Here is a 26,047-nt window from a genome sequence, read left to right on the forward strand (position 1 = left end):
CTTGTGGATACAAAGGAACTTTCCCGAGATCACACAGCTGGTAGAGCCAGATTCAGACCAAGCCTGCCCTACTCCAACACCCTTCCCTGAGGCCACAGAGTCCCAGGCTCTTTAGAATTCGTGGGCCAGCAAACTTTAAGAAATATATATTTTATTTATTTATTTTTAGAGACAGGGGAAGGGGAGAGGGAGAGAAACATCGATGTGTGGTTGCCTCTCCTGTGCCCCCTACTGGGGGCCTGACCTGGCCTGCAACCCAGGCATGTGCCCTGACTGGGAATCCAACTGGTGACCCTTCTTTGGTTCACAAGCTGGCACTCCATCCACTGAGCCACATCAGGCAGAGCGGGCCGGTAAGCTTTTAAAAAATCGTGTAAAATTAAAAAGGAAAAAATGTGTGTGTGCGCAGGCTAATGTAGATTTGCTAATTTTAAATTTTGCCATCAGGGCATGAACAAGGCCATTTCATGGGAAATGGTATTTCACACACACTCGAAAAATCACTTCTACATTAATTCAACCGGTATTTATGGAACACCTATTGTACATGCCAGGCACTGCAGAATATATAATAGTGACAAACTAAACAAAAATCCCCGCCCTCATACTTAAATCCTAACTAAGGCATAACGATTAATTAAAAATAAATAAAAGGAAAGTACCCGGTGTGCTACAGGAAGCAAGGGATTCCTTGCTTCCCAAGGGGAGAGGGATTGGAGTGTGCGGAGGAAGAGGCCGCCGCTGAGAGAGGTGGAGGGCACACCGATCTTGCTAGGAAAGGACGTGGACCATCTTAGCGCCCAGACATGCCCCAGGACTCACTCGTTTCTCTCACTGCACCAGTCCTGAGGTGCCCACTCCTCTCTGTGGCCCAGCCTTTGGAGACCTCACCCTGTGTGACCCTAGCTCCACAGACACTGAGATGGGAAGGACTGGGGAGGACAGTTCAAGTTCTGTCCCTGGTTGGTTTTATCCCAGCCTTTTCCAGCTGTGGGCTTTCCATTTCTGGGTTGTTGATTGGCTGAAGTTTTATCTTCCCTAAGACACGATCCAGGAAGTTTTTCATTGTGCCTCCACTTAAATTAATATTTTTAAGGAAGAACTATGAGTCAAAAACTTTGGCTTTTTGAGGGTGGAGGCTCTGGGGCGTCCCGACCTGCCCCTCCACTGTGCTGCCTTCCTCTTTGCTAAGTGAGTTGGAGCTGATGAGTCCTGGGTTCTCTTCCCTACGTGTTTCCAGCTTTGGGTGGGAAGAAAATGCAGGCAAAACATTCTTTCACTCAATTTACCGAGGTTTTTCCTTTGTATATTTTTGTTGCCAGATGTGTCGTTCAGAGGGATATTTCTCAAATTCCAGAAATAAGATGGTGAGGGTATTCAGATCTCAGAATTTGTCTCTCTGACAGCTACCTATTCCATGCAAAATCTCCTACCTTCTCAGCAACCTGGTTCTCTGGGACCTTAGTTTCTGATTCTTATTGAGTGTAGCTGCCCAATGTCCTCATGAAGTGAGTAGGAGTCCAGAAGTCACGGAGTCCAGAGTTATAATTCTGACTCTGCCTATTACTAAATCAAGACTTTGGAAGAGTTACTTGAACTTCCTTAACTCTGGTTTTCTCATCTGTTTTGGGGATAACGAGTGCCCTTACCTCATAGGATTGTTACAGGTATTAAATGGGAGAACACACCATACTATTCTAAGTGCTTTCTGTGTATTTACTACAGATGGCTCCCAACTTAAGGTGGTTTGACTTAGACTTTTTGGACTTTATAATGATACAAAAGTGATACACATAATAAGTGGCATAAGAGATTCAACACTTTATTATAAAATAGGCTTTGTATTAAATGGTTTTACCTAAATGTGGGCTAATGTAAGCATTCTGATCACATTTAAAGCAGGCTAAGTTATGATATCCCATAGGTTAGGTCTGTTAATCACATTTGTAGCTTACAATGGATTTACAAGGACGTAACCCCATTGTAAGTTGAGAAGCATTTGTAGTTGACTTCTCTGTGAACTCCTTGAAATAGGATTTGTCATTGTCTTTATTTTACAGAAGAAGAAGCTGAACCACAAAGAAAACGAGAAGCTTTCTGAAGGTCACCCTGTGTTCCCTGTGTTCCATCACATAGGATGATGGTATCACTGATATAGTCTCTGGTGGAGAAGTTAGGAACCATCTGGTCTACCCTTGTCATGAGAGCACAGCCAGGAGCTGTCACATCCTTGGATAACTTCATAAGCCAAATGAACATACCAATGTATGTGTTTCAAAATATTAAAAACTTAATTCTCATACAAAGAGTCAGCAGGTGCAACTATCTGTTCACTCATTAATGAGGGCTACAGCAGGATGATAAAGCCAGGTCAGAAGAGAATTCGTGGGCATGGCTATTAAAAGGACGGCACCGGGGATCCCGGTACTGATGGAACTGTTCGGTGTCTGGACTGGTGGTGGATATGTGAACCTCTACATGGGAAGAAATTGTGTAGGACTAACTTCAAATACACAAATGAGTCAAGTAAAACTGGGCAAATCTGAACAGGGGTACCAATGTCAACATCCTGGACGTGACCTTGTGCTGTAGTTCTGGGGAAGCTGGGAAAGGGCACACAGATCTCTTGGTATTAGTTCTTACAGGTGTGTGTGAATCTTCACATGATCTCAAAATAAAAAGCTTAATTTAAAAACAAAATAAATAACTCGAGTCAAAAAGAGAATATTAGGAACTCTTTAAAGGAGGCAGTGGAAGGAAGGATGAGATAAGACTGCTAAATTAAATACAAAACTTGTTATATCCTATGAGGGGGGGAAATACCCCACGGTCTTGGGGTTAGCTTCTCTATCAGATGGAAGAGAGAGTCATCATCACCTGTCCGAAGAACTGTAAAATGTTTGGGCCCTAATCAAAAGCACAAACAAAGCCTCTGGGGTTTGCACAAACACTCTGGAGTTTCTCAGCCTTGGCACTGCCAACACTTGTGGCCCCGAAAACTCTGTGTGGGGGCTGTCCTGTGCATTACAGGAGGTTCAATGGTACTGCGGCCTCTCCCCACTAGATGCCAATAGCTGCCCCCAATTGACAACCGAGTGTCTCCAGATGTCTGCTGGGGTAATGTCATCCTGGCTGAGAACCACGATTCTAGACCAGAGGGGAGGGCCCACAGAGTCAGAAGGCTTTCCGGTGAGCTCGTTAGGAAGCGCTCGGAACATGGCATGAATCATCTTTTGGCTTTCCCAAGTTTCAGATAATTGTTCTTTACAAGTAAAACTACCAATCACAGAGTTGCTGTGCTGGGCAGAAATGCAATACACCCTAGGAGGAGTCACGGGCTCAGCAGTACAGGAGCCGTAGAGATTCACTACCCCTGGTCCAAACTCCTCGTTTCACAGCTGAGCAGTGGGAGTGCAGATGGCTTCCCTAAAGGCAAACAGCTAGTTCGTGGTGGAGCGTGTTTGGTTAAACCTTGTCTTATTCCAACACAGATTTGAGGTGGTCATTTTGGAGTCATTAAAACTTCTGGGCACCAGTTATGTGCCAGGTGCTGTACTAGGCTTCAGGCTCGGAAGATGACTGACAGTGGGTTTGTGTCCTGAAAGAATTGGTGGCCTTACTGGAGAGATGAGGCTGCGGGCAGGTCATTGCCGGAGATGCATGCTCAGTAGCGAGTGGAAGCCGTGGGAAGGTGGGCGGGGGAAGGTGGAGGGTCAGTGTGGCCTCAGGGCCTCAGGGCTGAGGGGAGTCTCATGGCCCAGGGCAGAGCATAAATACATTTTTTACCTGCATGAAAATAAAATTTTCTTTGTGAATAAGAACAAAACAATCTTTAGAAAAAAGAAACTGTATTAAAACCTTTTCTGTGAACATCTTTCCAAATTAGAACTCTAATAGCGGATTGAGGAAATAACATGAAAAAAGCAAAAACTCTGCATTTCAGGTGTGCCAAAGGGTGTTGGCAGATGGACAGGTCCTTGTGTGCATCGCTTTTGAAAAAGTTGGCCTTAATTTATATGTAAATAACAACCTTCACATCCCTTTTCTACCTACTAAAGTTGTCTTTATTAGTCTATGTTGTATGGAACTTCGTTCACAAGCATTACTTCTATATTACGGCCAGGTTCTGAGATTCCTGGCAGGCCCAGGAGAGGACGATAAGGGACGGGTCGGCAGAAATGGGGAGCTGCAAAACCAAGGGGGCAGATGGATAGCCAGGAGAGCAATGCTAGGACAGGCGGGCTAGTGAGAGGAATGTAACTGCAAGACAGAGAAGGGAAGACAGCCGGAGCCCAAGGAAGAAGAAAACGGGTGGGTTAATCTGGTTAGTCCAGAGCATGGTGGCGCCAGCGGCGCCTTGGTACCAGTCATTATGGCTCTCCGGGAGCTGACTACACAGGACCCTGACTCAGGGACCTCCAGGCTGGCTGCCCCAGGGCCCCTGTGCTTGGCTCCACGGAGGAAATGGACTCTGGAACCGAGACTTGGATGCTAACCTCCGAATAAAATCTTGGCAGAGCGTGAGTCCGGGCCTGGCTGGCACAGGAGCTGCCTCCAGTGCAGAGCATCGGCCTCACACACTGGAGCAGCTTCAGGAAGGAGTCTTCCAATTCAGCGTCCTTTGAGCCCCGCCCCCCTCCTGGGATTCGTGGCAGGATCCAGGGAGAGGTAACATGGAAACTATGGACCAATGGGATTTCAGAGAGGATCGGACCAAATAAGGGAGAGAGTGAGGGGCAAGGTAGGGTGCTGCTTGGAAGTCTTTGGAGTTCAGCAAGCTTTCCTGGGGAATCCCTTTCTGGAAAGGAGAAAAATAGGCTGAGGTGTAATCGCAAAGATTATACGAAGATAAAGATAATATTAAAAATGAACCAAGACAAAGATGTTCAGGTCTTCAGATTTTATTGTCAGCCCAGCTTCTTTAAGACAAGTGACTCTGGATAACCCCAAATCTGTGGCTTTTCTGCTCTCCTTTCTTTTCTGGAGAATTAGATTACAACTCTCTAATCTCAGTGAGAGCATCCCCCAAAAACAGAGCTTGACAGGGAAAGGGGAAGAGAGGTGGTTTGCCTCCCCCTGGGATAAAAGAGGAAGAGAGGAAAACCACCCTGGGGTTTGCCCCTGGGGTTTAGGGCCTTTTGGAAGATTTAAAGGAAGAGAGACATTCTCAGGACAGAGAGTGGAGGTACAGTAGCCACTGGCTCTCCGTAAGGGTCCCTGCGTACCACTGCCCTGGTCAAAGGGTGTGGGTGAAAGGGGAGGGCTGGGTTGGTGGGAAGTTGTAATTTTAGAGCATTAGTTTTTGCACAAGTTCCCGGGGGTCAGGCTGTGACTGGGAGCAGCATGAGTGGTTCGAGGTAACTCGATGCCACTAATGAAATTCTTCATGAGCCGTAGCTGAATCATACCAGTCTCCGTGTATGCTGATTTCCTCAGGACCTAGGGAGTCCACAGCTGCAGAGGATTTGGACCTAATGGCCCTTACAGAATAGAAGAGAATTTGGTTAATAATAGCTATTACAGACACTAACCCTTCTTAGCACTTTCTATGGGCCAGGCCTGCCGCATGGGTTTTTTCACTTGATTCCCGCGGCTGTCCTGTGAAATAGGTGCTGTCCTCTCATTTCACAGACCAGGGAGCACAGGGCTGTGAGCACGAGCAGCTTGCCCAAAGGCCCGCAGGGAAACTGCAGGAGGTGAAATTCAGGCTCCCAGGAACCGTGACTTCCCTGCTGCTTGAAGTCACCTCTAGCTTGTGCCCCTGCTGTGCGGTTGGGCCCCGCCCCCCAGGCCAGGACGTGCCTTGCTCTAACGTGGCCCTGTGCTGCACTGGTGGCAGGGCCCACGTTAGTGTCAGGTTCAAGTCGTGTTCCATGAACCTGGGACTTTGCAACTAAGCGAAGCTGAGAAACTCCAAAGCTGTCTTAGAAAGTAAACCCGTGCTGCTCACTGGCGATGGATACATATAACTGGACCTTATATACCAGATGCATTTTCCAGTGTCCTTCTGGGGCCAGCTCCTGATTCCTTCTCACGTAGACTGTGAGTGGAGCTCTGAGCTGAGAATGAAACATGGCATTTCCTTTCTGCTTCGTCCAGAGCCTTGCCTCCTTTCGTCCTCCTTCTGCCTCCTCTGCTGTCCCACGTCCCGCCCTGGTTTGCCATAGAATTAATTAACATCTGAGAACTCTGCGCTTCTTTGTCTGCAGTTGTGCAACATCCACACTCTAACTACGTTTTCTGAGGCTACTGTGTGAGGCTCCAGCCTGCTCCCTTCCCAGCGTGCTGTGGTGTAGGTCCACCCAACATTGGAGTGTTTGAAGGTTACCGACTTTGGAGGTGAACTCTGCAAAGTGCCTCCTTCAGCCGCTGTTATGCCCACGTGGCTTTTCTTGCACTCTATGTCATTCTGTGGTGTGGAGAAGAGGGAGAGAGGGCTAAGCAGGTGAATATATATGGACTTTCTAGGCTTTTAAGAGAACAAGTTTGCCATCCCAAAATCAGTGTTCTCTCGTGAGACTTAACTGTGGGTTGAAAATTAAGCGGCAGGACTCTCACTCTTTCTCATGACTCTGGAATCCGGAGGTGGGAGCGGGTAGGAAGGGGTTTCTCTTCTCACAGCATCGCACTACGAGGGCCTGAGGGTAGGGACACCATCTCATCGACTGTGTTGTGCATGTGTCTCCATCAGGAGGAGCTAAGTGACCGGGAATCCTTGAGGTCTGCAAATGCTTATCTGCGAGAGAGCTTTCAGCTGCAAGTAACAGAATCCCCACAAGGGATGCTGGCCTGTGAGGAATTGGTCATCTCCCTTAGCAAGCAGCTGGGAGGCAGGGCTGCTGCAGGGTGCATTAACTACCCGGCCCAGCGAAGCCAGCCTTCCGGGTCCCGTTCGCTGTGAGGACAGGTCCTCACTCGTCCTCACACTATAGCGCTCACAGGCAGGGGGTGTAGTCTCCCCCTTTGTCTCCTTCCCAGAGGCCCCCCAGAAGATGACCCTTACATCTCATGGGACGGAACAAAATCGTATGCTCGCCCCAGAACAAATCACTGGGAGAGGAGAAGATATTACCATGATTATCTCAAGCCAGAGGTGCTCTGTCCCCTCGGGGTGCTGCTGAGGAGCAGGGAGGGCAGGGGCTGGCATCCCAGCCTCTGCCACAGGAGATGGGGTCTCTCAAGAAGGAAGGGGATGGCTGCTGGGTGGGCAAAAAGCAAGGAAGCCAAAGATGCTGGGAAGTGGGGGACAAAGGGAATGTCTTATTTCTCTTACACGTTCAGACTGCTTCCATCACCAAATCCCATTGTCCTTATTCCCCTGGTTTTGGTCACCAGCCCTTTGCCCTCTTGCCTTTGTACACACACAGGGACACAACCATCCAAAGGCCCTGCTGGCTCAAGACGTGCTGCTCAGGTATCACGGCCACACACCACATGCAGGGAGAGAGGAGAAGATGGGTGGACTAGATCTGGGGAGGGAGCACAGACCAGGTAGTTCGGACCCTGGGAGAGCCTCTCTGGCCCAGGTATCACGAGGCATGTTTCCCCATAGCAGGTGGGTATCTTGGCTTCAGTGCAGCCACCACAGAGCTGCTAGCAGGATCAGTTCTTTTCTAGCAGAGGCTGGAATGAATCGCTGTGCAGCCCCGCATCCCTACTCCATCCTGCCCTACCTGCAATGAATAATACTGCACAGGATTGCTCACACTGGCCCCAGGCACAGAAGTCTAACTGAATTCCTGTGGGTGATCCTGGAAGGCAGGGTAGGAAAACTCCCATCAGGCCAGATGTGTTGGTTTCCTGCAGCTGCTATAACAAGTGACCACACACTTAGTGGCTTTAGCACTTCATTATCCTCCAGTTCTGTAGGCTAGAAGCTTGATGCCGTGTGGCCCGGCTGAGGTGTCGACAAGGCTGTGCTCCTTTCTGGAGGCTCGAGGGGAGGATCCATTTTCTTGCCCGCCCAGCTTCACGAGGCCACCTGCATTCCTTGGTTCACGGCCCCTTCCTCTGCCTTCACAGCCAGCGACACTGCCTCTCTGTGTCACATGGCCCTTTAGCAGTCACATTGCTCTTGGGTTCTGGCTCCTCTGACTCCCTCTTCCCCTTTTAAGGACTCCTGTGATTGCATTGGACCTCTGTGGATAATCCCGGATTATCTACTTTAAAGTCAGTTTAAAATATCAACCTTAATTGGAATTAGCAGCCTTAATCCATCGGCAACCTTAATTCCCCTTTGCCATGTAACCTAATATATTCACAGGTTCTGGGCGTTAAGATTGGTTTTGCGGGGGAGCATTATTCTGCCCACCACACGATGTCTCCTGTAAGAGTTGCGGTCGAAGTGTAGAGAGCTGCAGGGGAAGAGACCTGCCATTTATTGAGCACCTACTTTGTATCAGACAGTGAACTAGGTGCTTTATAGAGATGATCTCATTTAAGCTCTTCACATTCAATCCCTCGTTTATAAGTGAGAAAGTGCTGCTCAGAGAGGTTTAGTGACTTACCCAAAGTCACACAGCTGGTGACTGAGGTCCTCCGGTTCATGCTGCCTTCTGTTCCCCTCATAGGCCCAGGGGCTTCAAACCGTCTGTGAGCACCTGTAAGTGGAGGTGGGGGTGAGGAATGAAAACATAGTGAGAAGTCACCTCCTGAACTTGCAGCCAAGGAGACTCTTCCATCTAAAATAGGTGAGGGCAGCCACCAGAAGTGGTGACTCGTCCCAGGAGGACAGGCGACCCGCAGCTGATGACAGAAGGCCGTCAGGGTGCAGACTCAGGAGGCCCACCTGGGCTAAACCACAGGCAGCTCTCAGTGACGCAGCCGATTCCCAAGTTGCCCGGTGTAGGCAGGGGCACCTCCGGAGGCTGGGCAAAGCGGGAGCCGAGTAATGAGGTCTCGGTTTTTATCCAGCCCTGCACGGAGGGAGGGCATGAGTGCAGGGACAGGTAGCAGAGCAGTCTCGCTGTCCCCCGTGTTGCCACTCTGAAGCCTGGCTGGAGCAGCCTCAAACCTTCTATTCTCCTTCTGGTCTGAGTCTATGCTCACTAAGCAACTTTGTGCCTGATTTGATATTTTATATATAGCTGCTTGGCTGTTCTGCAAAATCAGGATTTTAAACCTCGGCCAGGCCCTGGTCACTGCAGGGTGACCATGTGACTCGGTCTGGCTCGGTCTCCTCCCACTGCCTTTCTTCAACCACTCGGAGCCTCCCCCGCCCCTCAGGCCCCTCCCCTGTCACTGTCTCTGTCCCCTCGGAGAGCCCGCTGCCTTCTGCTGAGAAACGGACACATATATTCTTCACATTTACCCTTCAAACTTTTCTGGGGGGTTTTTCTGTGTTTTAATCTTCTTTAGGATTTTTTTCTCGTTTCTGCTATTTTCCCCTATCTATACTAGTTTGGAATTTTTGCATAGTCTAGTGGTTACTCTGAAATTTTCACATACATAGTTAATTTATCAAAACCTAAAGTTTATCCATACCTTTTCTTGTTCCCATGTTACTTTAATTCCTTCCTATAAAAAAAGACACTAGTGGTTGCGAGGAATGGGGTGGGGGGTGCTCTGCCCCAGACCTCAAAGGTAAGTGATTCCCAAGAACCCCTGGGGAGGTGGAGGGACTGGATTGTAAACGGAAGTCTGTGTGAGAGCAGGCTTCTCTCCTTCCCCAGACACAGCCATTCTCAGGGGGAAAGGATTCGGCCACTGTCCCCCTCTGGTCCCTGCTGCTCCTTTCTCTTTGGTCCCTAAGCTGTGAGTTTCCTAGGGTTGCTGTAACAAAATATCACAGACTGGGTGGCTTAAATCAGCAGAAATGTATTCCCTACCAGCTCTGGAGGCTACAAGTCCAGAATGATGGTGTGGGCGGGGCTCCTTTCGTAGGTCGTGAGGGAGACTGTTGCACGCTCTCCCCTAGCTCCTGGGGTTTGCTGGCGAACATCAGGGTTCCTAGGCTTATAGAATGTGGCCTTGATCTCTGCCGTCATGTGGCCTCTCCCTACGTGTCTGCATCGGAGTTCAGATTTCTCCTTTTTATAAGGAAGCCAGTCTTCTTGGATTAGGGCCCACCCTAATGCCCTCATTTGACCTGATTCCATCTGGAACAACCCTGTCTCCAAATAAGGTCCTATCGAGGTCCTGGGAGTTAGGGCTTCAACATATGAATTTTGAGAGGACACAACCCATTGCACTAAGTACTACTTTCTAATGCATTAGTGGAAAAAAATCACAGTGTTATCTAAAGGGTACTTTTGAACCTAAGGGTTTAACCCCAGTGGTGCTAATAAAGCATTATAATGTATCTTCTCCCCAGTTTTATTGAGATATAATTGACATATAATATTGGGTAAGTTTAAGGCGTACCACATGATGATTTGATATACAAATATATTGCAAAATGTTAACACAGTTAGGTTAGTTAATACCTCCATCACTTTTCTGTGGTGTGTGTGTGTGGTGAGAACTTTTACAACCTGCTCTCCCAGTAACTTTCAAGCACCCACACAGCCGTGCTGACTCCAGTCGCCACACTGTGCGTCTCCAGCATTTATTCCTCTTGTGACTGGAACGTCGACCCCCTTCCCTTCACCCCCACCCCACAGTTCCTAGCAATCAGCATAATGCTCTGTTTCTGTGAGTCCAGTTTTTTTATTTCTATTTTTTATTTTATTTTCTCAAAAGGGTAGATGACAATTTTTATTGTTATTATAAAAGCAAACCTTTTAAAACTTCGGTTGTTTGAATAATTGCAAGAGCGGACTAAGGCTTAATCCTCAAGTTCAGTTTTTGTTTTTGTTTTTTTTTAAGATTTCACATATGAGATCGTACAGTATTTGCCTTTCTCTGTCTGACTTACTGCACTCAGCATAATTCCTCCAAGATTCATCTGTGTTGTTGCAAATGGTAGGGTTTCTTGGTTTCTTTCCTTTCTTTTTTTTTATATATAAGTAAACAGTTCTGAAGCTTTTATTTACAAAAGCTTTAAAGACATAATACCCTCTGTTTTGCAAACAATGTTTTGTTTAATAAGGACCACCCAGTTGCAGCCCTGTAACATTAAGAATAAAAAATGTAGGAGGAAAACGAAACGATGTGGCTAGCCTCTGGAGACTTGCTAACATCACAGACTGAAGTGTAGGTCACACACAGCGTAAGTAACCTGCAGCCCGTCCTTTCCAGGCAGAGTTACCTGGAAATGTCTACCACATTTAATGTTTTACCACATTTCCAGGTAACTGGTTACCTGGAACGGTTACCACAATGTCTTCCTGCACATGCGCTGGTCTGGTCACATATTCTGCGTGGCTGAATAGTTTACAGTCTCTTTTGTCAATATATACAAACAGATTGCAAAGACATGTACAAAAAATAAACAAACATTACACTCCTCAGGCAACTTTATTAACTATATATTAGCTGTATGTGTGTATGTACATACACACATGCATATAGCTAACATATATATATATATATATATATATATATATATATTTGTATGTTGTTGCTATCCACCGAACCTCTCCATTCTTTATCTTTGTAACGACTATTAAAGCACATTTTTTCTTCTAACTTAATTTGGTACAAAATATACCTAAAGATTTGCTATCTTCAGATTATCTTGAAATTGATTGGTATAATCAACAAATCAAGAGCTCATGTGTATGTCTATAAATTTTTCAAAAATTAAAATAAGAGTGAACCGTGATGGAAGGAAAAGAAGCGGGTCAGGGAAGTGTGCCACCCTAAAACAACAGCAGCTCCAACATCTCGGAGACCAGTTTCCCGGCCAACAATAAACACCCAGTCGCAAACAAGGGGGTTTTCCTGAAGGATGTGAAGCTGGTTGGAAAAAGTCCTTCTGTCATGGAGCAGACCGCACATGCCGACCAGAAGCTGACAGACACTGGGTGTGCTTGGAAGATTAAACACTGCTGCAGAAACAGCAGTTGGGAAGGTCCTCGGTAGTTTTTTGTGGTTTTTTTTTTTTTCGTAGTCTTGCTGAATCAACCCTTTGCACAATGTATGTGCTATATACTCCATGGGTCAGAAATGAGCACATATGAAGTTGGCAGATGGTCATTTTTCCAGCAAGAAAAGCAAATTTTCTGATACAACAGAGGATCTGAGTCAGAATCACTCTCTGAAGTTCACACTGGATGGCCCATAACCTCAAATACCTGAACCTCCTGCAGCATGGAAGGGAGCATGCAACAGGGAACCGCATTACAGGCAGTGCCAGCTAACTTGGAAAGGGGAAGCGCCAACCAAGCGCAAGTTGTTCAAGTTCATGTGATGCAGCTTTCCCACGTGCCTGCTAACCAGTATATTAGGTTAAGGCCAAATTTAACCTGAACACTTTTCTATTTAAGCTCTGAGATAGAAGTGGTCATATTTAGAACTGAACTACAAACATAAAATGAGCTACGAAAGGAAAAAAAAAGTACCATCTGTCATTCAAGGGATTCAACCAGAGACTAAAAGCTGTATACAAGCGTGTGTGTAGCTCAAGTAAAACAAAACTAAAAGGGCTATTTCATGTCATGACAGCTGGTGGGCTTTCTCTTCATGTGCCTTCCCTGTGCCATTCTGTATTCGGGGTGACAGGAACCAAGGCCACACAAATGACCACAATACGTGGCATCATCAACATGATCTTCAAAGAACATTTCTTTCATCTTGAAAAAGGCCATTCCTGGGAGCAAGGAATCAGATCCCACCCGACGTCTGTGGTCCTGTCTGTTCCAGCTCCTGCTGGTCGGGGACTTCCTGCCAGCCACCTGTGGGACTTTGCAGCTCTGCATGAGGCACCTCACATCCTAATTGGGGGGGGCGGGGTGGGGGGTGAACAATCGAAGGATTGCAAAGAAGTCAAGTTCTTCTTCAGGCAAGTTAGCATTGGTCAGGATCAAAATCCTGACCAGTTTTTGGAAGTAGCCAAAATCATAATCATTACGAAATGATACTGAATCAACCCCTTCACAGAGGGCCACTCTGGATGTCCCGAGAAGCTCTGCAAAATACTGGGTCTCAATTCCTTCCTCCTCATCTTCTTTTCAACTGGATACCAGATGTTCGTAGCTCTGTAGAATCTTGGGCCTGTGTCCTCTGTCAAAGTAAATATAAAATGAAACTGGGAGTTGAAGTTCCTGGAGGTATTCTTCTTGCTCATTCATAAATGTCGGTCCTGGCTCCACTATCTTGAACTAGTCCGCATTACACAGCAGTAGCCAGTGCTGGCAGCCAGCACTGCTCCTGAGTTTTCCACCGGGTCTTGCAGCCACACCTATAAACCAGCTGTTCACAGTAACGTAATCATATTTTCTAATAATTTGATGAATTGTCTTCATGCCTTCATCCAGGTTGCAAGCCCTCACCTCACAGAGTCCCTGGCTGTGACCTACCACCGCTACTGGCACAGCGAGAGCACAAGGAGTCTAGCTGCCAAGCATCCACTTGTTCTACTCTGGTGGAGATGTTTCATTAAGTGCTTTGTTCTTCATTTGTGTGCTTGTGTTCCTGAGCTCGCGTGTCTCCTCCTCCTCACCATAGAGACAGCACCTGGTGGCGGGGGTGGTGGAAGCGGCTGCCCCAGAGACACTCCGCACCCACCCAGGGTGGAACCCATGCTGTGCCTCGCTGTGCCACGCCGTGGCCTCCCTGGTGTCTTTCTTTGCATGGCCGAGTGACATTCCATCGTGGGCATGTGTGCCTCACATTTCTTTATCTATCCATTCACTCATTGATGGGCGCTTAGGTTGTGTCTACATTTTTACTATTACAAATACTGCTGCAGTGAACACAAGGGTGCAGATGTCTCTTTGAGACAGTGACTTCATTTTCCTTGGCTCTGTACCCAGAGGTGGGACTGCTGGATCACATGACAGTCCCAGCTTTAATGTTTCGCAGAAACTCCTTACCGTTTCCTGCAGTGGCTGCGCCAATTTACATTCCCACCAACAGACAGTGCGTGAGGGGTCCCCTTGCTCCACCTCCTCTCCAGCACCTGTTATCTGTGGACTTATTGATGACAGCCATTTGACAGGTGGGAGATGATATCTCATTGTAGTTTCTATTTGCATTTTCTCGGTGAGTAGTGATGCTGAACACATTTTTAGGTACCTGTTGACCATTTGTGTATCTTCTTTGGAAAAATGCCTGTTTAGGTCCTTTGCCCATTTTTTTAATTGGGTTGTTTGGGTTTCTTTGTTGTTATTTGTTTGCTTGCTTGCTTATTTGTTTGCTATTGCATTGTATGACTTTCTTCAATATTTGGGATATTAACCCCTTATCAAATGTACGATTTGAAAATATATATATGATTCCCGCATTCCACAGGTTGCCTTTTCATTTTGTTGATGGTTTCCTTTGCTGGCCTTTTTAGTTTGGTATACTTCCCACTCATTTATTTTTGCTTTTGTTGCTTATTTATTCATGCTTTTTAGTGTCAAATCCAAAAAACCATCATCAAGACCAACGTCAGAGAGCTTTTTCTTTATGTTTTCTTCTAGGAGTTTCACAGTTTCAGGTCTTCCACTGAGATCTTTAATGCATTTTGAGTTTTGTGAGAGGTCCAGTTTCATTCTTTCACTTGTCAATATCCAGCTTTCCTAAGACCATTATTGAAGAGACTATTTTCCCCCGAGAAAGCTTTACACCTTACGCTGAGGTCCCCGCAGCCAGCTGGCCTGCCTCACTGCCCCACAGGGGAGCGGAGGCCACTGTGGCCTCCACCAAGTGCCAGGTGTGCCCCGCTCACTGCATTTCCATGGAAGTCACCTTATTTCTGGGGGTAGCTTGTATTGCAGTTCCATAGGTACCTGTGCTCACCCAGAGACATATTTTATCAGGTGCACCTATCTTGAACTTGTGTTTGTTTTGCTCACCTTCCTGTTACACCTGTGGCAAACTGTGTCTTCCTTAGACATGCTTGAGTGATGGGGCTTCTCACTCCCTGAATTTTCTGGGCCCTAGAAGTGGAATGGGAACCCATCCCTCATCTCTGATGGGAGCAGAGGTGCCCAGGGCAATGGATCAGCCACTGCTCTCCTTGCTCAGTTAGCTAGAAAACCCCTTTCTGTGATTCCAGGAACTCTGTGGGCTGTGAAATCATTTTAATAACAGCTTCTAGGAGGAAAGACACTGAGGAGGTTACGCAGGCACATCAAGTTAAAACTATGCTCTAATTTCAGAAACAAAAATGTGATGTTTGAAATTCAAGGCATACAGCAATGCGCTACTTTAACAATGGGGGCACACTCTGAAGAGTGTGTGACTAGGTGATTTTATCGTCATGCAGACACCACCGAGCACGCCTGCACAGATCTCGACGGCACGGCCCACGGACTCCCGGGCTGTGTGGTAGAGCCCGTTGCTCCTGGGCACAAATCAGCACAGCGAGTCCCTGTACAGGACAGCGCAGCCACTGCAACATGACGGTGGGCATTTGTGTGTCTAAACATAGAAAAGGCAGAGTAAAAATGCGGCATAAACGATTATACTGAAGTTACGGTTTTATGAAATCACCACCACAAATGCGGTGTGTCTTTGACTGAAACAGCCTTCTGTGGCGCACGACTGTGCACTATCCTGGGTGTCTTCTAAGTGCTGTTGCTAAGGGTGTAATGGAGAGTAAGTCGGACGTAGTCCCTGCCCTCACAGGGCTTGCCCTCTAACCCCAGAAAAAACGTTGACCAAATCATTAATGAAATAGTCACAAGTGTGCAAAGGGCTTTGAATGTGAGATGCACTGCACAGTGAGAGTGAATATTCGGGAAACTTGGGTTTGCTTCTTTGTCTCCTCAGTTATTTGGTACATGCCTAGAGACCTTCCATTTCTTTTTTGTAGGAGACCTCTTTTTTCTTCTCTACCTGTTGCCAGGGAATTGTGTTTGGCTCACCAAGGCCCGTGTGCCGGGGTCTGTACTTGCAGACAATCTAAAGGTTTGCTGGCTGGGATTGACACACGAATGTCAGGCCCCGTCAGGGCAGGGACCAAACCTCATCTGTCTGTGATTCCCCCACAGGGTCCATCAGGCAACAGCACAAAATGATCCCTGTCCACTCAGCCAATGTCTGGAGTCACCTCCTGCTTCCCTTTGTGGAAGGTCAGCTAGTGTGGTAAGGCACCTACTAAGTGTTAGGCCTGCTCTTGCCGCTTTGTAAGAAGCAGCTTGCCCAATATCTCATAACAAGGAGGAGACGGTGAGGAACTTGGACCCCAGCTCTGCTTGACAGCAAAGCCGGTTCTCATTATACTCTAGCACCTCAGTGTTAGACAGAAGAGGCCAAATTATTAAAAAATGTGGTGACTAAATGAATGTAGTTCCTTTAAAGAATTCCGACGGCTTGCCTCTTGTCACCATGCTCCACTTTGGTTGCCCACAGGAATTCAGTTCTGTCTGTCTCGATGCCTCCTCTTCCTGCCGCCCTGGGGACTGTCAATCACATTTGCCCAGGTGACACCATCCTGCTTTCTCTGTCCCCCGTGCCCCAGAAATGGAGCCTGGAGTTTACCGCCCTGTGGCCATTGGTAAATTGACTTGTGACTAAGAGAACAGCAGTGGGTAATGAAGGATCAGGCTATTGAGTGCCGTTCCAGGCTAACGGATTTTCCAAAGTCAGTCCAGGCGTTGCCGGGTCTCACTGGCCTCTGGGTACAGATGGGCTCCCCAGGAAAGTGAAGTGCGTGTTGCATCATTTCTGGCCACAACTGGTCCTCTCGGGACCCGAGCCCTTGACAGTGTCCCAAAGCATTCTGTGGATCCTCAGGGCTTGACTCACAGGTAAGTCCCACCAATGGCTGTTCTGCTACCGTGGGGTCCTGTTTTTACTTTTTGGTTTTTAACTTTGTGCTTAAAAAACTGCCTCCTCCCTTGGTAACCCTCCCCTCCCCCCCCGCACATTCCAGGCACTGGCCTGTGGTCCAGGCACATTTATTCCTCCTGCAGCATGTATTTTGCCCGTTTCCAGTGGGCACGGAGTCACAGCCCTGTTCGTTCCTGCCACCGCGGCTCCAGAGCAGCGGTTCGTAACCGGGCCAGTCTGCCCCCTAGAGGACACTCGGCAAGGTCTGGGAACATTCTGGGTTGTCATGACTTGGGGGTGCCCGTTATGGCCACCTAGTGAGAAGAGAGGTGAGGGGTTCTGCCACCCATCCTGAGATGCTCAGGACAGCCCCCCACATCGAAGAGTTATCCGTCCCCAGATCTCAATGGTGCTGAGGGTGAGAAGCCCTGAGCTAGAACCCACATGCCCAGAATGAGCAGGGCTGTCTTATAAACAAGGGAGAAGACCTCTGCCCCCCTTTTCGTTTTATGTGGTAGTTTTAGAGGAGACCCCCAAATCGTGTTGCCTATCTCCTATGTCTCAGATAATCTGTGCCCAATAGCTCTCGAGATTTTTGCTTATGGCCCCCTCCTCTCCTTGGGGTCAGGCTGCGGACAGAAGACAGATCTGAGGGACAGACACTGATTCTCCTTAGAGCTATTACTCTCCTCCGACCTTGAAGCTTGGCTGTCCTCACCACTGGGCGCGGCCTCCTGGGCCCGGCTCCCTTCCCTTAAGACAAGTTATTTTTGGGGAGGCTCCTTTGCTCCCAATGCAAATACGCTGCTGGCACCCACCCGTTTGCCCTGACATGTCTGAATTCTAGGCAGATCCCAGCTTAAGCTCCAACAAGAGGGAGAATCTTTTGTGAATTGATGTCCAGGTACTAGAAGGCTTGGATGAGAGCTGCTGAAGGTCATAGCTGTGGTTTGCATTGTGTGTCAGTGGGGACTTTCTTGTTAGTAAGTAATGAACTAATCAACAGCCACCTAAACAAAACTGTCAGCCAAAGAAGAAGAAGAAGAAGAAGAAGAAGAAGAAGAAGAAGAAGAAGAAGAAGGAGGAGGAGAGGAAGAAGAAGAAGAAGAGGAAGAAGCAGCAGCAGCAGCTGCTGTATTGGCCCAAGGAACAGAAAGGCCAAGGGTAGGGCTGGCTCGGGGTGAGGCAGAGTTCAAGGCTCAGATGCTGTCAAGGACACCCTGACCCCTCTTCATCTCTCAAACCCCTTTTCCTGTGTGGGTTCCATTGTCAGAGAGGCTCTCCCCTCATGGGGGCCAGAGCACTGCAGAGCACAGCCCCACCTCACAGCTGCCAGGCTTAAGTCCAGTGGCAAAGAGAGAGGCTCTTTTCCAGGAGCCCCTGAGAGGTCCTGAGATTTGGTGACTCATGTCTGATGAGGACCCTGAACCAATCACATGGTCCGAGAATGCAGAGTGGGGGCTGGCCCTGCCCTTGGTCCCGTGCTCCAACCCAGGCCACTGGGTCTGAAAGTGGGAGGCCGGTTACTGGGCAAAAGACTCTCCAGTGTGGGGGGCGTATGGTTGGAGAATGTTAGGCTGTGTACAGTGGGCTGTGGCATTATTAGATAGGCCAGGAAGGGAGTCCCTAATGAGGAAAATGTCCTTTCAAAATAAGAGAAAAGATGGATAATTGTGCATTTCAGCAAATCGGAACTGCAGGGTGTGGGCAGGAGGAGGGCTGGGAAGTGCAGGGGGACCCAAAGGGACCTCTACTAGGAAAACACTGCCTGCGTTCCCCCGGTTACAGTTTCCATGGCCCCCAGAGGCCCACCCTCCTCTTCCTCAGCCTTTCAGTGTCTGAAACTTATCACATCTTGATTTTTGCTTGACAGTGTGCTGAGATGTATTCGACTGTGATGTGCACTTATGGTATTTTGTATCTTAATTTATTCCTGTATCAGAGTTTTCCTGGAAAGTGCTTATGAAACCTCACTCTTTAACCGGCAACTTTCTAAAACAATGTTGCATTATTTTCTCGGAAAAGTCAAAATATATGGCCACGGAAGTACGTTTAATTTCCGTTAGACTTTAAAGTACCTTTCAACTTCATACGCAAGTGCTGTGTCTAAGCATAACTTTTAAATGAAAATCCATTTTCAAGGGGAAAAATGCCTGTGTGCCTGCTTCCATCCAGTAGTGAAGCTTAAATAAAACAGAGCAACCGGTCCAGTGCTGGCACGTAGCGGGCTCTGTAAATAGAACTCCCTTTGGCTTATTTTTAGGGCCATTAAAACCTCGGATAAAGGACAAAGGGGACCAAGTAGGCCAGCTGCAGGCCCCTGCAGTGACCTGGAGCGGGGTGACCTGGGCCTCTGTACAGAGCCTCGCTGGAGGGCGAAGAGCCCTTTGGGAAGACGTGGGAAAGGAAGAAGCACAGGGCTTGGGCGTGATTCTAGGGCATGAAGGAGCGGGGAAGGGAAATGACAACTCACGAGTGTTTAAGGCCAGAGGCTAGAACATTGTTGGCGAGGTTTGGGAGATGCAGGACGGGGAACTGGGTCGAGGGGAACATGATGAGTTTGGACGTATTGAGTCCAGAGGGACGTGAGAGGCCTCTGGTGGAAAAACGAGTCTCAGGCTGCTCTGCAGGACTGTCGCAGCCTTTTCGAAATCTCCCCTTTCTGCTCCCCGCCCTGGCTCTTGAATCCGTCCTGGTCAACGTGCCACCCTCCCATTGTCCGAGCTGAGGTCCTTGCAGCCTCCTGCCTTCAGATAGTGAATCACCCTAACCCATTTTCCTTCCTCCAGTCTGCTCCTCTTCGATCCACCCCCCACCATGTCTTCAGATCGTTCCTTGCATTTTCATCATGCCCGTAATTTTGTTTTCCAGATCAGTAATTCAATATGTATCTGGGGATATTACAAAGTGTGGCAGGGGATTATGAATCAAACTCCCTTTGGGTTTCTCCAGGAAGAGCACATAAAGGATTTAGACTCCTCTCTGACAATGTATGAGCATTGAACACTGTTTCCTTCGATCTCGTGTCACTTCTGAGCCTGGACCACGGGGCTTACTTGGCTTACAAGGACTGCCTTGCTCCCTGTTTCTGACTCGAGTAGATGGGATCCCTGCAGGGCGAAGACCGTATTCAGTGCCGCCGTGAGTCACCTGAGCCCGGTGAAGCGTCCAGTGTGTGTCGGGATTCGGCAAATGCTGGCTGAGATGAACTGTTAGGAGCACAGACTTGGGTATCAGCCGCGAGCTCGTGAGTGGAGATGGCTGTGTTCTCTGAGGGAGGGTGACATCAGAACAAAGAGGGGGGAACAAGGTTTTTCGATTGGCCCTCTTCTCAGCGACGTTTGAGCACCCTGTCCTGATTTTTCGGGATAGGAACTAGAGAGCCAAGGGCCAGTAGTGTGAGCATCATCTAATCTGTGCCTGACCTTGGGTTCCTGAAGTTTTCCACAGGGTTACCTACCTTCTTGTATGGCCCTAAGGTCTGATGTAGGTATTTAGAATGGGCAACTTGAAGAAAATCACTTCTGCTATTCTTGTACACTGAAGAAAAGCTGCCTTGGAGGAAAATCCCCAGAAAGGATATTGACTTTTCTCAGGCTTCCCACCCTCTGGGTCTGTGAAGCCAAGCCCAGCAGACCTGCTTCACGAGGGAACCTGTGCGTGTGGCGTGGGGCCAGGCCTCACGAGCAGGCTATTGACGTTCCGGATCACGTTGTCCAAATTCTTCCATTAGAACGGCCACCTCCTTTCGTAAATATCAAGAACGGTAATGTGACTTAGATCAAAGCCAACTGTGCCTACTCCCAGAACCTTGCAGGAACTTGTCAAAGGGGGGAGCTTGAACTTGACTTCTCAGGAAAAAAAAAAAAAAGGAGGCCTAAACCTGCTGTTAAACCTATCCAGCCAAAGCTGCAGAGAGAGGAACTGGGGACGTGAGAGCCAATTATTGCATTACAGAAACAAAATCAGATCAGTCCAACTGAAGTTTTTATTTATGTTTCCAGTAGAAACCCCACAGCATCTCTGCCCTGTGCAGCTGCCTCAGAAGGGGTTTTGGATGCCACAGCTACCTAACCATCAGGAGTGAGCTGCACAGTGAGCTTAGTCCCATTCATTCCAGCCGTGTCCTTTTGAAACTGTCACGGAAAACCTTTTAGATTGTGGTTACGGATGATTATCCTAATTTACTATTGTTTTTCTCCCCTCTCCCGCCCTTCTTTCTAAATACCCCGTTGCACTTGCCAGGTGTGTGTTTTGGCAAATACCACCTTTCTGAAGTGACATGATCTCCAGTCGCAGTCTTCTGAGTGTGGTTTCCAGTTTGGTGACTCCAACAGGGAAGACAGTCATTTCAGAAATGCATGCAGACCGCTGAGGGAGGCTCGATGGAGCAGGTCCCTGAGGGCAAAGCTCTCTCCTCGCTGGATTCCCTGCCTTCAGGTGTGAGCCCTTCAAATGGGTCCTCCACACCATTCCAAGGCCGTCATTGCCCACAGGCCACTGTCCAAACCCCTTAACAAAGTGCCTAAGGCCGCCCGGGGTTTGGCCTCTGCCCCTCTCTGGCCTGTCTTGTACTCTGCCACCAGCAATACTTCTTGGAGGTCTCTCTCCTCCCCATCCCAGGTGTCACTGCCAGATGGCAAGGACGGAGTCTCTCTCCTTCACTCCTGCCTCCCCAGCCCTGGAACAGAGCCGGGTACCTCTGAGAGATGAATAGATATTCACGACCGTGTGAACTGTCCTGCCACGGCCTAGTTTTCTCTGGCTCGGTCTGTTTCTCTTCGGCCCAACAAAGGCCCTGTGGCCGGTAAGCTCCAGATGACCTGTGCTTCTAACAAAGGTGAGACGCCGTGAAGGCTCATGGACACTATGCTTTATCTTTTGTCCCTGACACATGGCAGCCTTCGGGTAACATGCGATGAGCAGACGCTGGGTAGCAGCGCCCTGCTCTGTCATCTGGGGCTCCCACTTCAGCCCAACCTTCTGACATCCTCATTGGCCTCCCGGGGCCCCTCAGTGTTTGGGTCTTACCCCTTCCAGAGTGGCTGCACCCTGACCACACCTGGGACAGAGTTGTGGACTTGCCAAAGCTGATCTTTGCTGACACTCACTTGCTCCTGTGTCCTTTCTCCTTTTCCTTTCACCCACCTGCTGCCCTCCCCTTGCTGTCACGAAAGGATCTGAAATTGGTCCTTTGCACGTTGCCCTGCTTGGTGAGGGACGCAGTGAAATTAACCCTGACTGCGTGCCGGGCTCAGAGCCAGGCTCACCTGTTTTCCTTCGGTCGCCCGTCTGCGATGCGGATAGCATGATTCCCATTTTATACCGGAGGGAATCATAGTGATTCCAAGCAGTGGGGCAGCGACCGAGACGGTGGATGGGCACAAGGTGTCCCTGGAGTCGCACAGGTCTGGGTTCTGAAGTCCTGGCTCCACCCCTGACTGCTTGCTTCTGAGCAAGCCCTGTGGCCGGTTTAAGACACTGTGTCCTGGTCTGTAAAATGGCAGTGATCACGGCAGAGAGTTGTTTCACACATGGTAGACTGAGGTGGAGGGGAGATAAATGTTATTATTTAGTCACGTGTGAAAGGTCGGGGAGCCTGCAAGGGTTGGAGCTGGAACGGGATCCCAGGCCTGCCTGGCGCCAAGGGCAGCGCCTGCCTCACCGGAGCACCCTCCCGCCAGGCACCCAGCACGCCGGCCACCTGTGGTGCTCGAGGAACGAACGTGAGTGTGAATCGTTCGACTCACTGACAGTGAGAGCCCCCAGAGGTTCAGTCTCAGCATGGAGTCAGATTCAGAGACAGTGGATGAAAAGTCAGAAGTGATTCAAACCCTGCCCCCTCCCAAGGAGGATATCACGAAGGAAGGGTTTCACTATTTGGGGGCTTCATCGAGGCCTACGTGACAAATAACATCGTAAGATATTTAAAGCGTGCCCTGTGAGTTGGTATTTGTGCTCTTTGTGAAAGGATCCCCGCCCTCCCAATCCAGTTAACACATCCACCATCGCCACTCGTTGACTGATATTTGGTAAGAATGTTTATGTTCTACTCTCTTAACAAACTTTCATTATATAATAACGGTGATCAACTACACACAGTCGTGGTGTTATTCACTGATCGTCAGATGTTGTGTATCTTACAGCTGGAATGTCTGCCTTTGGCCAGCTTCTCCCTACTCCCCTCACCGTGTCCTGAAACCACTTTTCTAATCTCTTTATGTCTTTAAGATTCTACAGTAAGTGGTCCCGTGCGGTATTTGTCTTTATCTGTCTGATTTACTTCACTTTGCCCTCCGGGGTCATCCCTGTTGTCACAGCCCATGGGATTTTGGAAGGAGTTTCCTTCTGACACACACGAAACCTCTCTGAAATCCTGCAGCTGAGACCTCCTCCCAGACCAGGCTGTGACTCCCCTCACCCCTGCCCCTGAGAGTCGCTGTCCCTCCTCTTTCTTCCCCTGACACCGCTCTCCTACTTCCCACCCTTTCCCTACCAAAACCCTCTGAAGTAAATCGTCTCAATGTCTCCCTGTCCTTTGACTTCCTTGCCAGTGGTTAATTACCTGGCTTCTTCCACCCAGAAGTAAGCTGTGGGGTCGTCCTAGCAGACAAGAATCCTAACTAAATTTTAACCTTAGTGTGATCATAGTGTAAAGATACTGTTCCCCAGTTAGGAATTTTGAGCATCAGTGGGAAGGAGGGAGCACGTTTGCTCTGTAAACCTCCCAGCCTGGGTGGAAGGCCCAGGCGTCCGGCTCTCAGCACCGGCTCTCCGGTGCCCTGTGGTCAGCCTCCGCCTCCCATCAGTGGTGCAGCCACCTGTGGAGGGAGGAAAGGAAGGCCCAGTGACTGCCTCTCGCCAAACCCATTTCCAACGGACAGCAAGGCCCAGCACTGCCCCCAGCCCTTTCTGTAGCCGGCTTCAGGGTGACCTTCACTGAGCCCAGGTTGTTGCACTGCTTTTGCCAGAGGGCTGTGATGTTCACCACGAGAAGCCACCCCTCCTTCCTGCGGCACAAACTCCCAAAGGGCCAATGAAATCTGGGAAGACCACAGAGCTATGGTCGCATCTGCACTCAGCCCTGAGTCCTGGAAATACAGCAGCTTTGACTGGGAGCCTTTGGGGGTTGCAGCCACCTGAAGAGGTGTATGGGGCAAGTGGCTGGAGGCACAGGACAGGTCTCTGTTGGGGGCAGACGTCCCTGTTTATGTGAGCTCTTCCCTTCACCCCCCCGACACCCCAGAGATCAGGACAGCAAGCTCCTCTCATGTTCTCGCGGCTGCCCTTGGTGTTCCGGCCCTTTCGTACTTCAAGGGGGAAGACACTTCACACGTAGAGGTCCATGTACAGCTCTGGCCACCGCTCGGTGGTTCAAGGCTTTCTGCAAACATTTCTTGAATGCCTAATGCATGCCAGGCACGGTAGTGAACACGGCAAGCTCCTTGTCGTGGAGCAGCCAGGCTAGTGGGGTTGGTGGGCATGAGACAAAAGTTGCAACAGTGATGGGTGACAAGTGCTATAGGAGGGGACCAGGGGACCCAACTCACATGAGGGAGGGGTCTGGGGAGGGCCCCTAAGGAAGTCATGTTTGTGTTGAAACAGAGAGTCGCCAGGCCAAGGGGAGAGCGTTCTGAGTGGAAGGAACTGCATGGCCAACATAGTGAGGTGCCTCTGCTGTCCAGTGAGACTGGGACATACAGACCAGAGGGGGACCGCAGACCCGGGAAGGAGGAGGCAGAAGGAGAGGTCACAGAGCCTTGCAGTGCACACAGGAGCTGGGATTTTACCCTCAGGGCTTTGAGGAGTCGGTGAAGGCTGGGGCTAGGGTCAGACTCACAGTGCCAGAAGATGGTCCCGCTGCCTGGGGGAGACCGGGATTCACATCTGCCTTCCTTTCTCATACTTTGGCAGCCTCCCTCCGTCCCCTGGATCGGGTCCCCGACTGTCTGCACACGCTGGGTTTGTGAGCTTCTCTGGAATTATTTTCCACCCCAGAGCAGCGGTCGTGATCCTGCCTGGAGCAGAGGCCAGCTGCCACACCCCTGGGGCAGGAGCTGTTGGGAAAGCGGGCCTGGCAGCGGCTTCTGAGGGTTAGGGGACAAGCGGTGAGTTTTCATGGGTGACCCGAGGGGCTGAGCACCTGGCAGGAGGACAGTGTGAGGGCACTGAAGGGCACAAAACGCACCGAGGAAGTTGAATTGAATACGCCCACCTCACTGTCTGCACTTCACTGTGGCCTCCCCGACCCTGCTGGCGGGTCACTTGGATCCTCAGTTATTCTAAAGATCTGCCCCGCCCTGGGGAGTGGGACCTCTGCGCTGCAGATTACCTTTAAAACAACAAACAAAAAGTCTTCTATTTGTTTTGATGACTCTCCTCATTATTGCCGAGCCCTGAAAAGGGAGTGTATGCTTTGTGGAAGTTTTTTTTTTTTAATGATGCAAGTCAACACAAATGCCTGTAAAGGTGAAGGTTTCAGGTTTGGGGACCTGGGTGGGAGCCTGGCTTTGGCAGCAGCTGTAGGATCTCGGGCAGGCAACCCACCCTCTCTGAACCTCAGTTTCCTCTTCTGAAAAATAAGGGGGCGGGGAGCAGGAGGAGGACAGCATCACTTACCTACAAGGTGGCAGGGACGACGCAGTGGAGCAGTTTCTGCAGGAGTCTTCCTTGTGTCCTCACCTCTGTGCTTGGGGCTGGCACCCAGCAGGAGCCCACACATGTGACCTTCATGTCACTCCTTCCACGGCCTTCCCGCCAGCCACCCCCAGGCTTCCCTTTGAAGCGCCACCACTCAGGAACTCTCTCCCCTGGGAGGACTAGCCCCCCTGATGTCAGTGACGTCGGGACCCCGGGTTCTCACGGACCACTGCAGTGCATCCCATCCCCTTGAGCTCTTGGGCTGTCTCAGTGCACACCACCGGCTGGCGTGCCGAGAGTCAGGCCTGCATCTCTCCCTTTAAAATGACTGAACTCTCTTTGTAAGACAAGCTCAGAGCCAGGTGTTCATTATTGCATGTTCTTGTTCTTGTATGTCATTATATTCCATGACTAATTTTGATAGCGCATGTGGTGATTAGATGTGATCCAATAACTAAAACTTGCAGAGACAAACACTCTGGGTGGGGCCAAGGCCTTGACTAATGAGAAAAGGCAGAATGGAACAGCTTTATTTTTTAAAAAGCATTTTTATTTCATAAGTAACATATTTCAAAAGTAGAAAGGTTATAGACAAGGCCCCCTT

At 49.2% G+C, this 26,047-nt stretch overlaps 1 protein-coding gene and 1 pseudogene across 3 annotated transcripts in view; one reads left to right on the top strand and one right to left on the bottom strand.

Moving 5' to 3' along the window:
* BAALC (BAALC binder of MAP3K1 and KLF4) overlaps positions 1 to 26,047 on the top strand; it is a 78,552-nt gene that overhangs the window by 26,196 nt on the left and 26,309 nt on the right. The window contains exon 2 of one of the 3 annotated variants that reach the window (XM_036031332.1): positions 2,061 to 2,937. The exons of the other annotated variants lie outside the window; for them this stretch is intronic. Coding sequence (XP_035887225.1) covers positions 2,061 to 2,101 — 41 coding nt within the window. The 3' untranslated portion in view covers positions 2,102 to 2,937. Of the gene's footprint in view, positions 1 to 2,060; positions 2,938 to 26,047 lie in introns of those variants that run through there. 3 annotated transcript variants of the gene reach the window in all.
* Positions 11,271 to 13,624, bottom strand: LOC114514785 (annotated as a pseudogene).

The sequence above is a fragment of the Phyllostomus discolor genome, chromosome 7 (genome assembly GCF_004126475.2).
Source record: "Phyllostomus discolor isolate MPI-MPIP mPhyDis1 chromosome 7, mPhyDis1.pri.v3, whole genome shotgun sequence".
Taxonomy (NCBI): Eukaryota; Metazoa; Chordata; class Mammalia; order Chiroptera; family Phyllostomidae; genus Phyllostomus; species Phyllostomus discolor.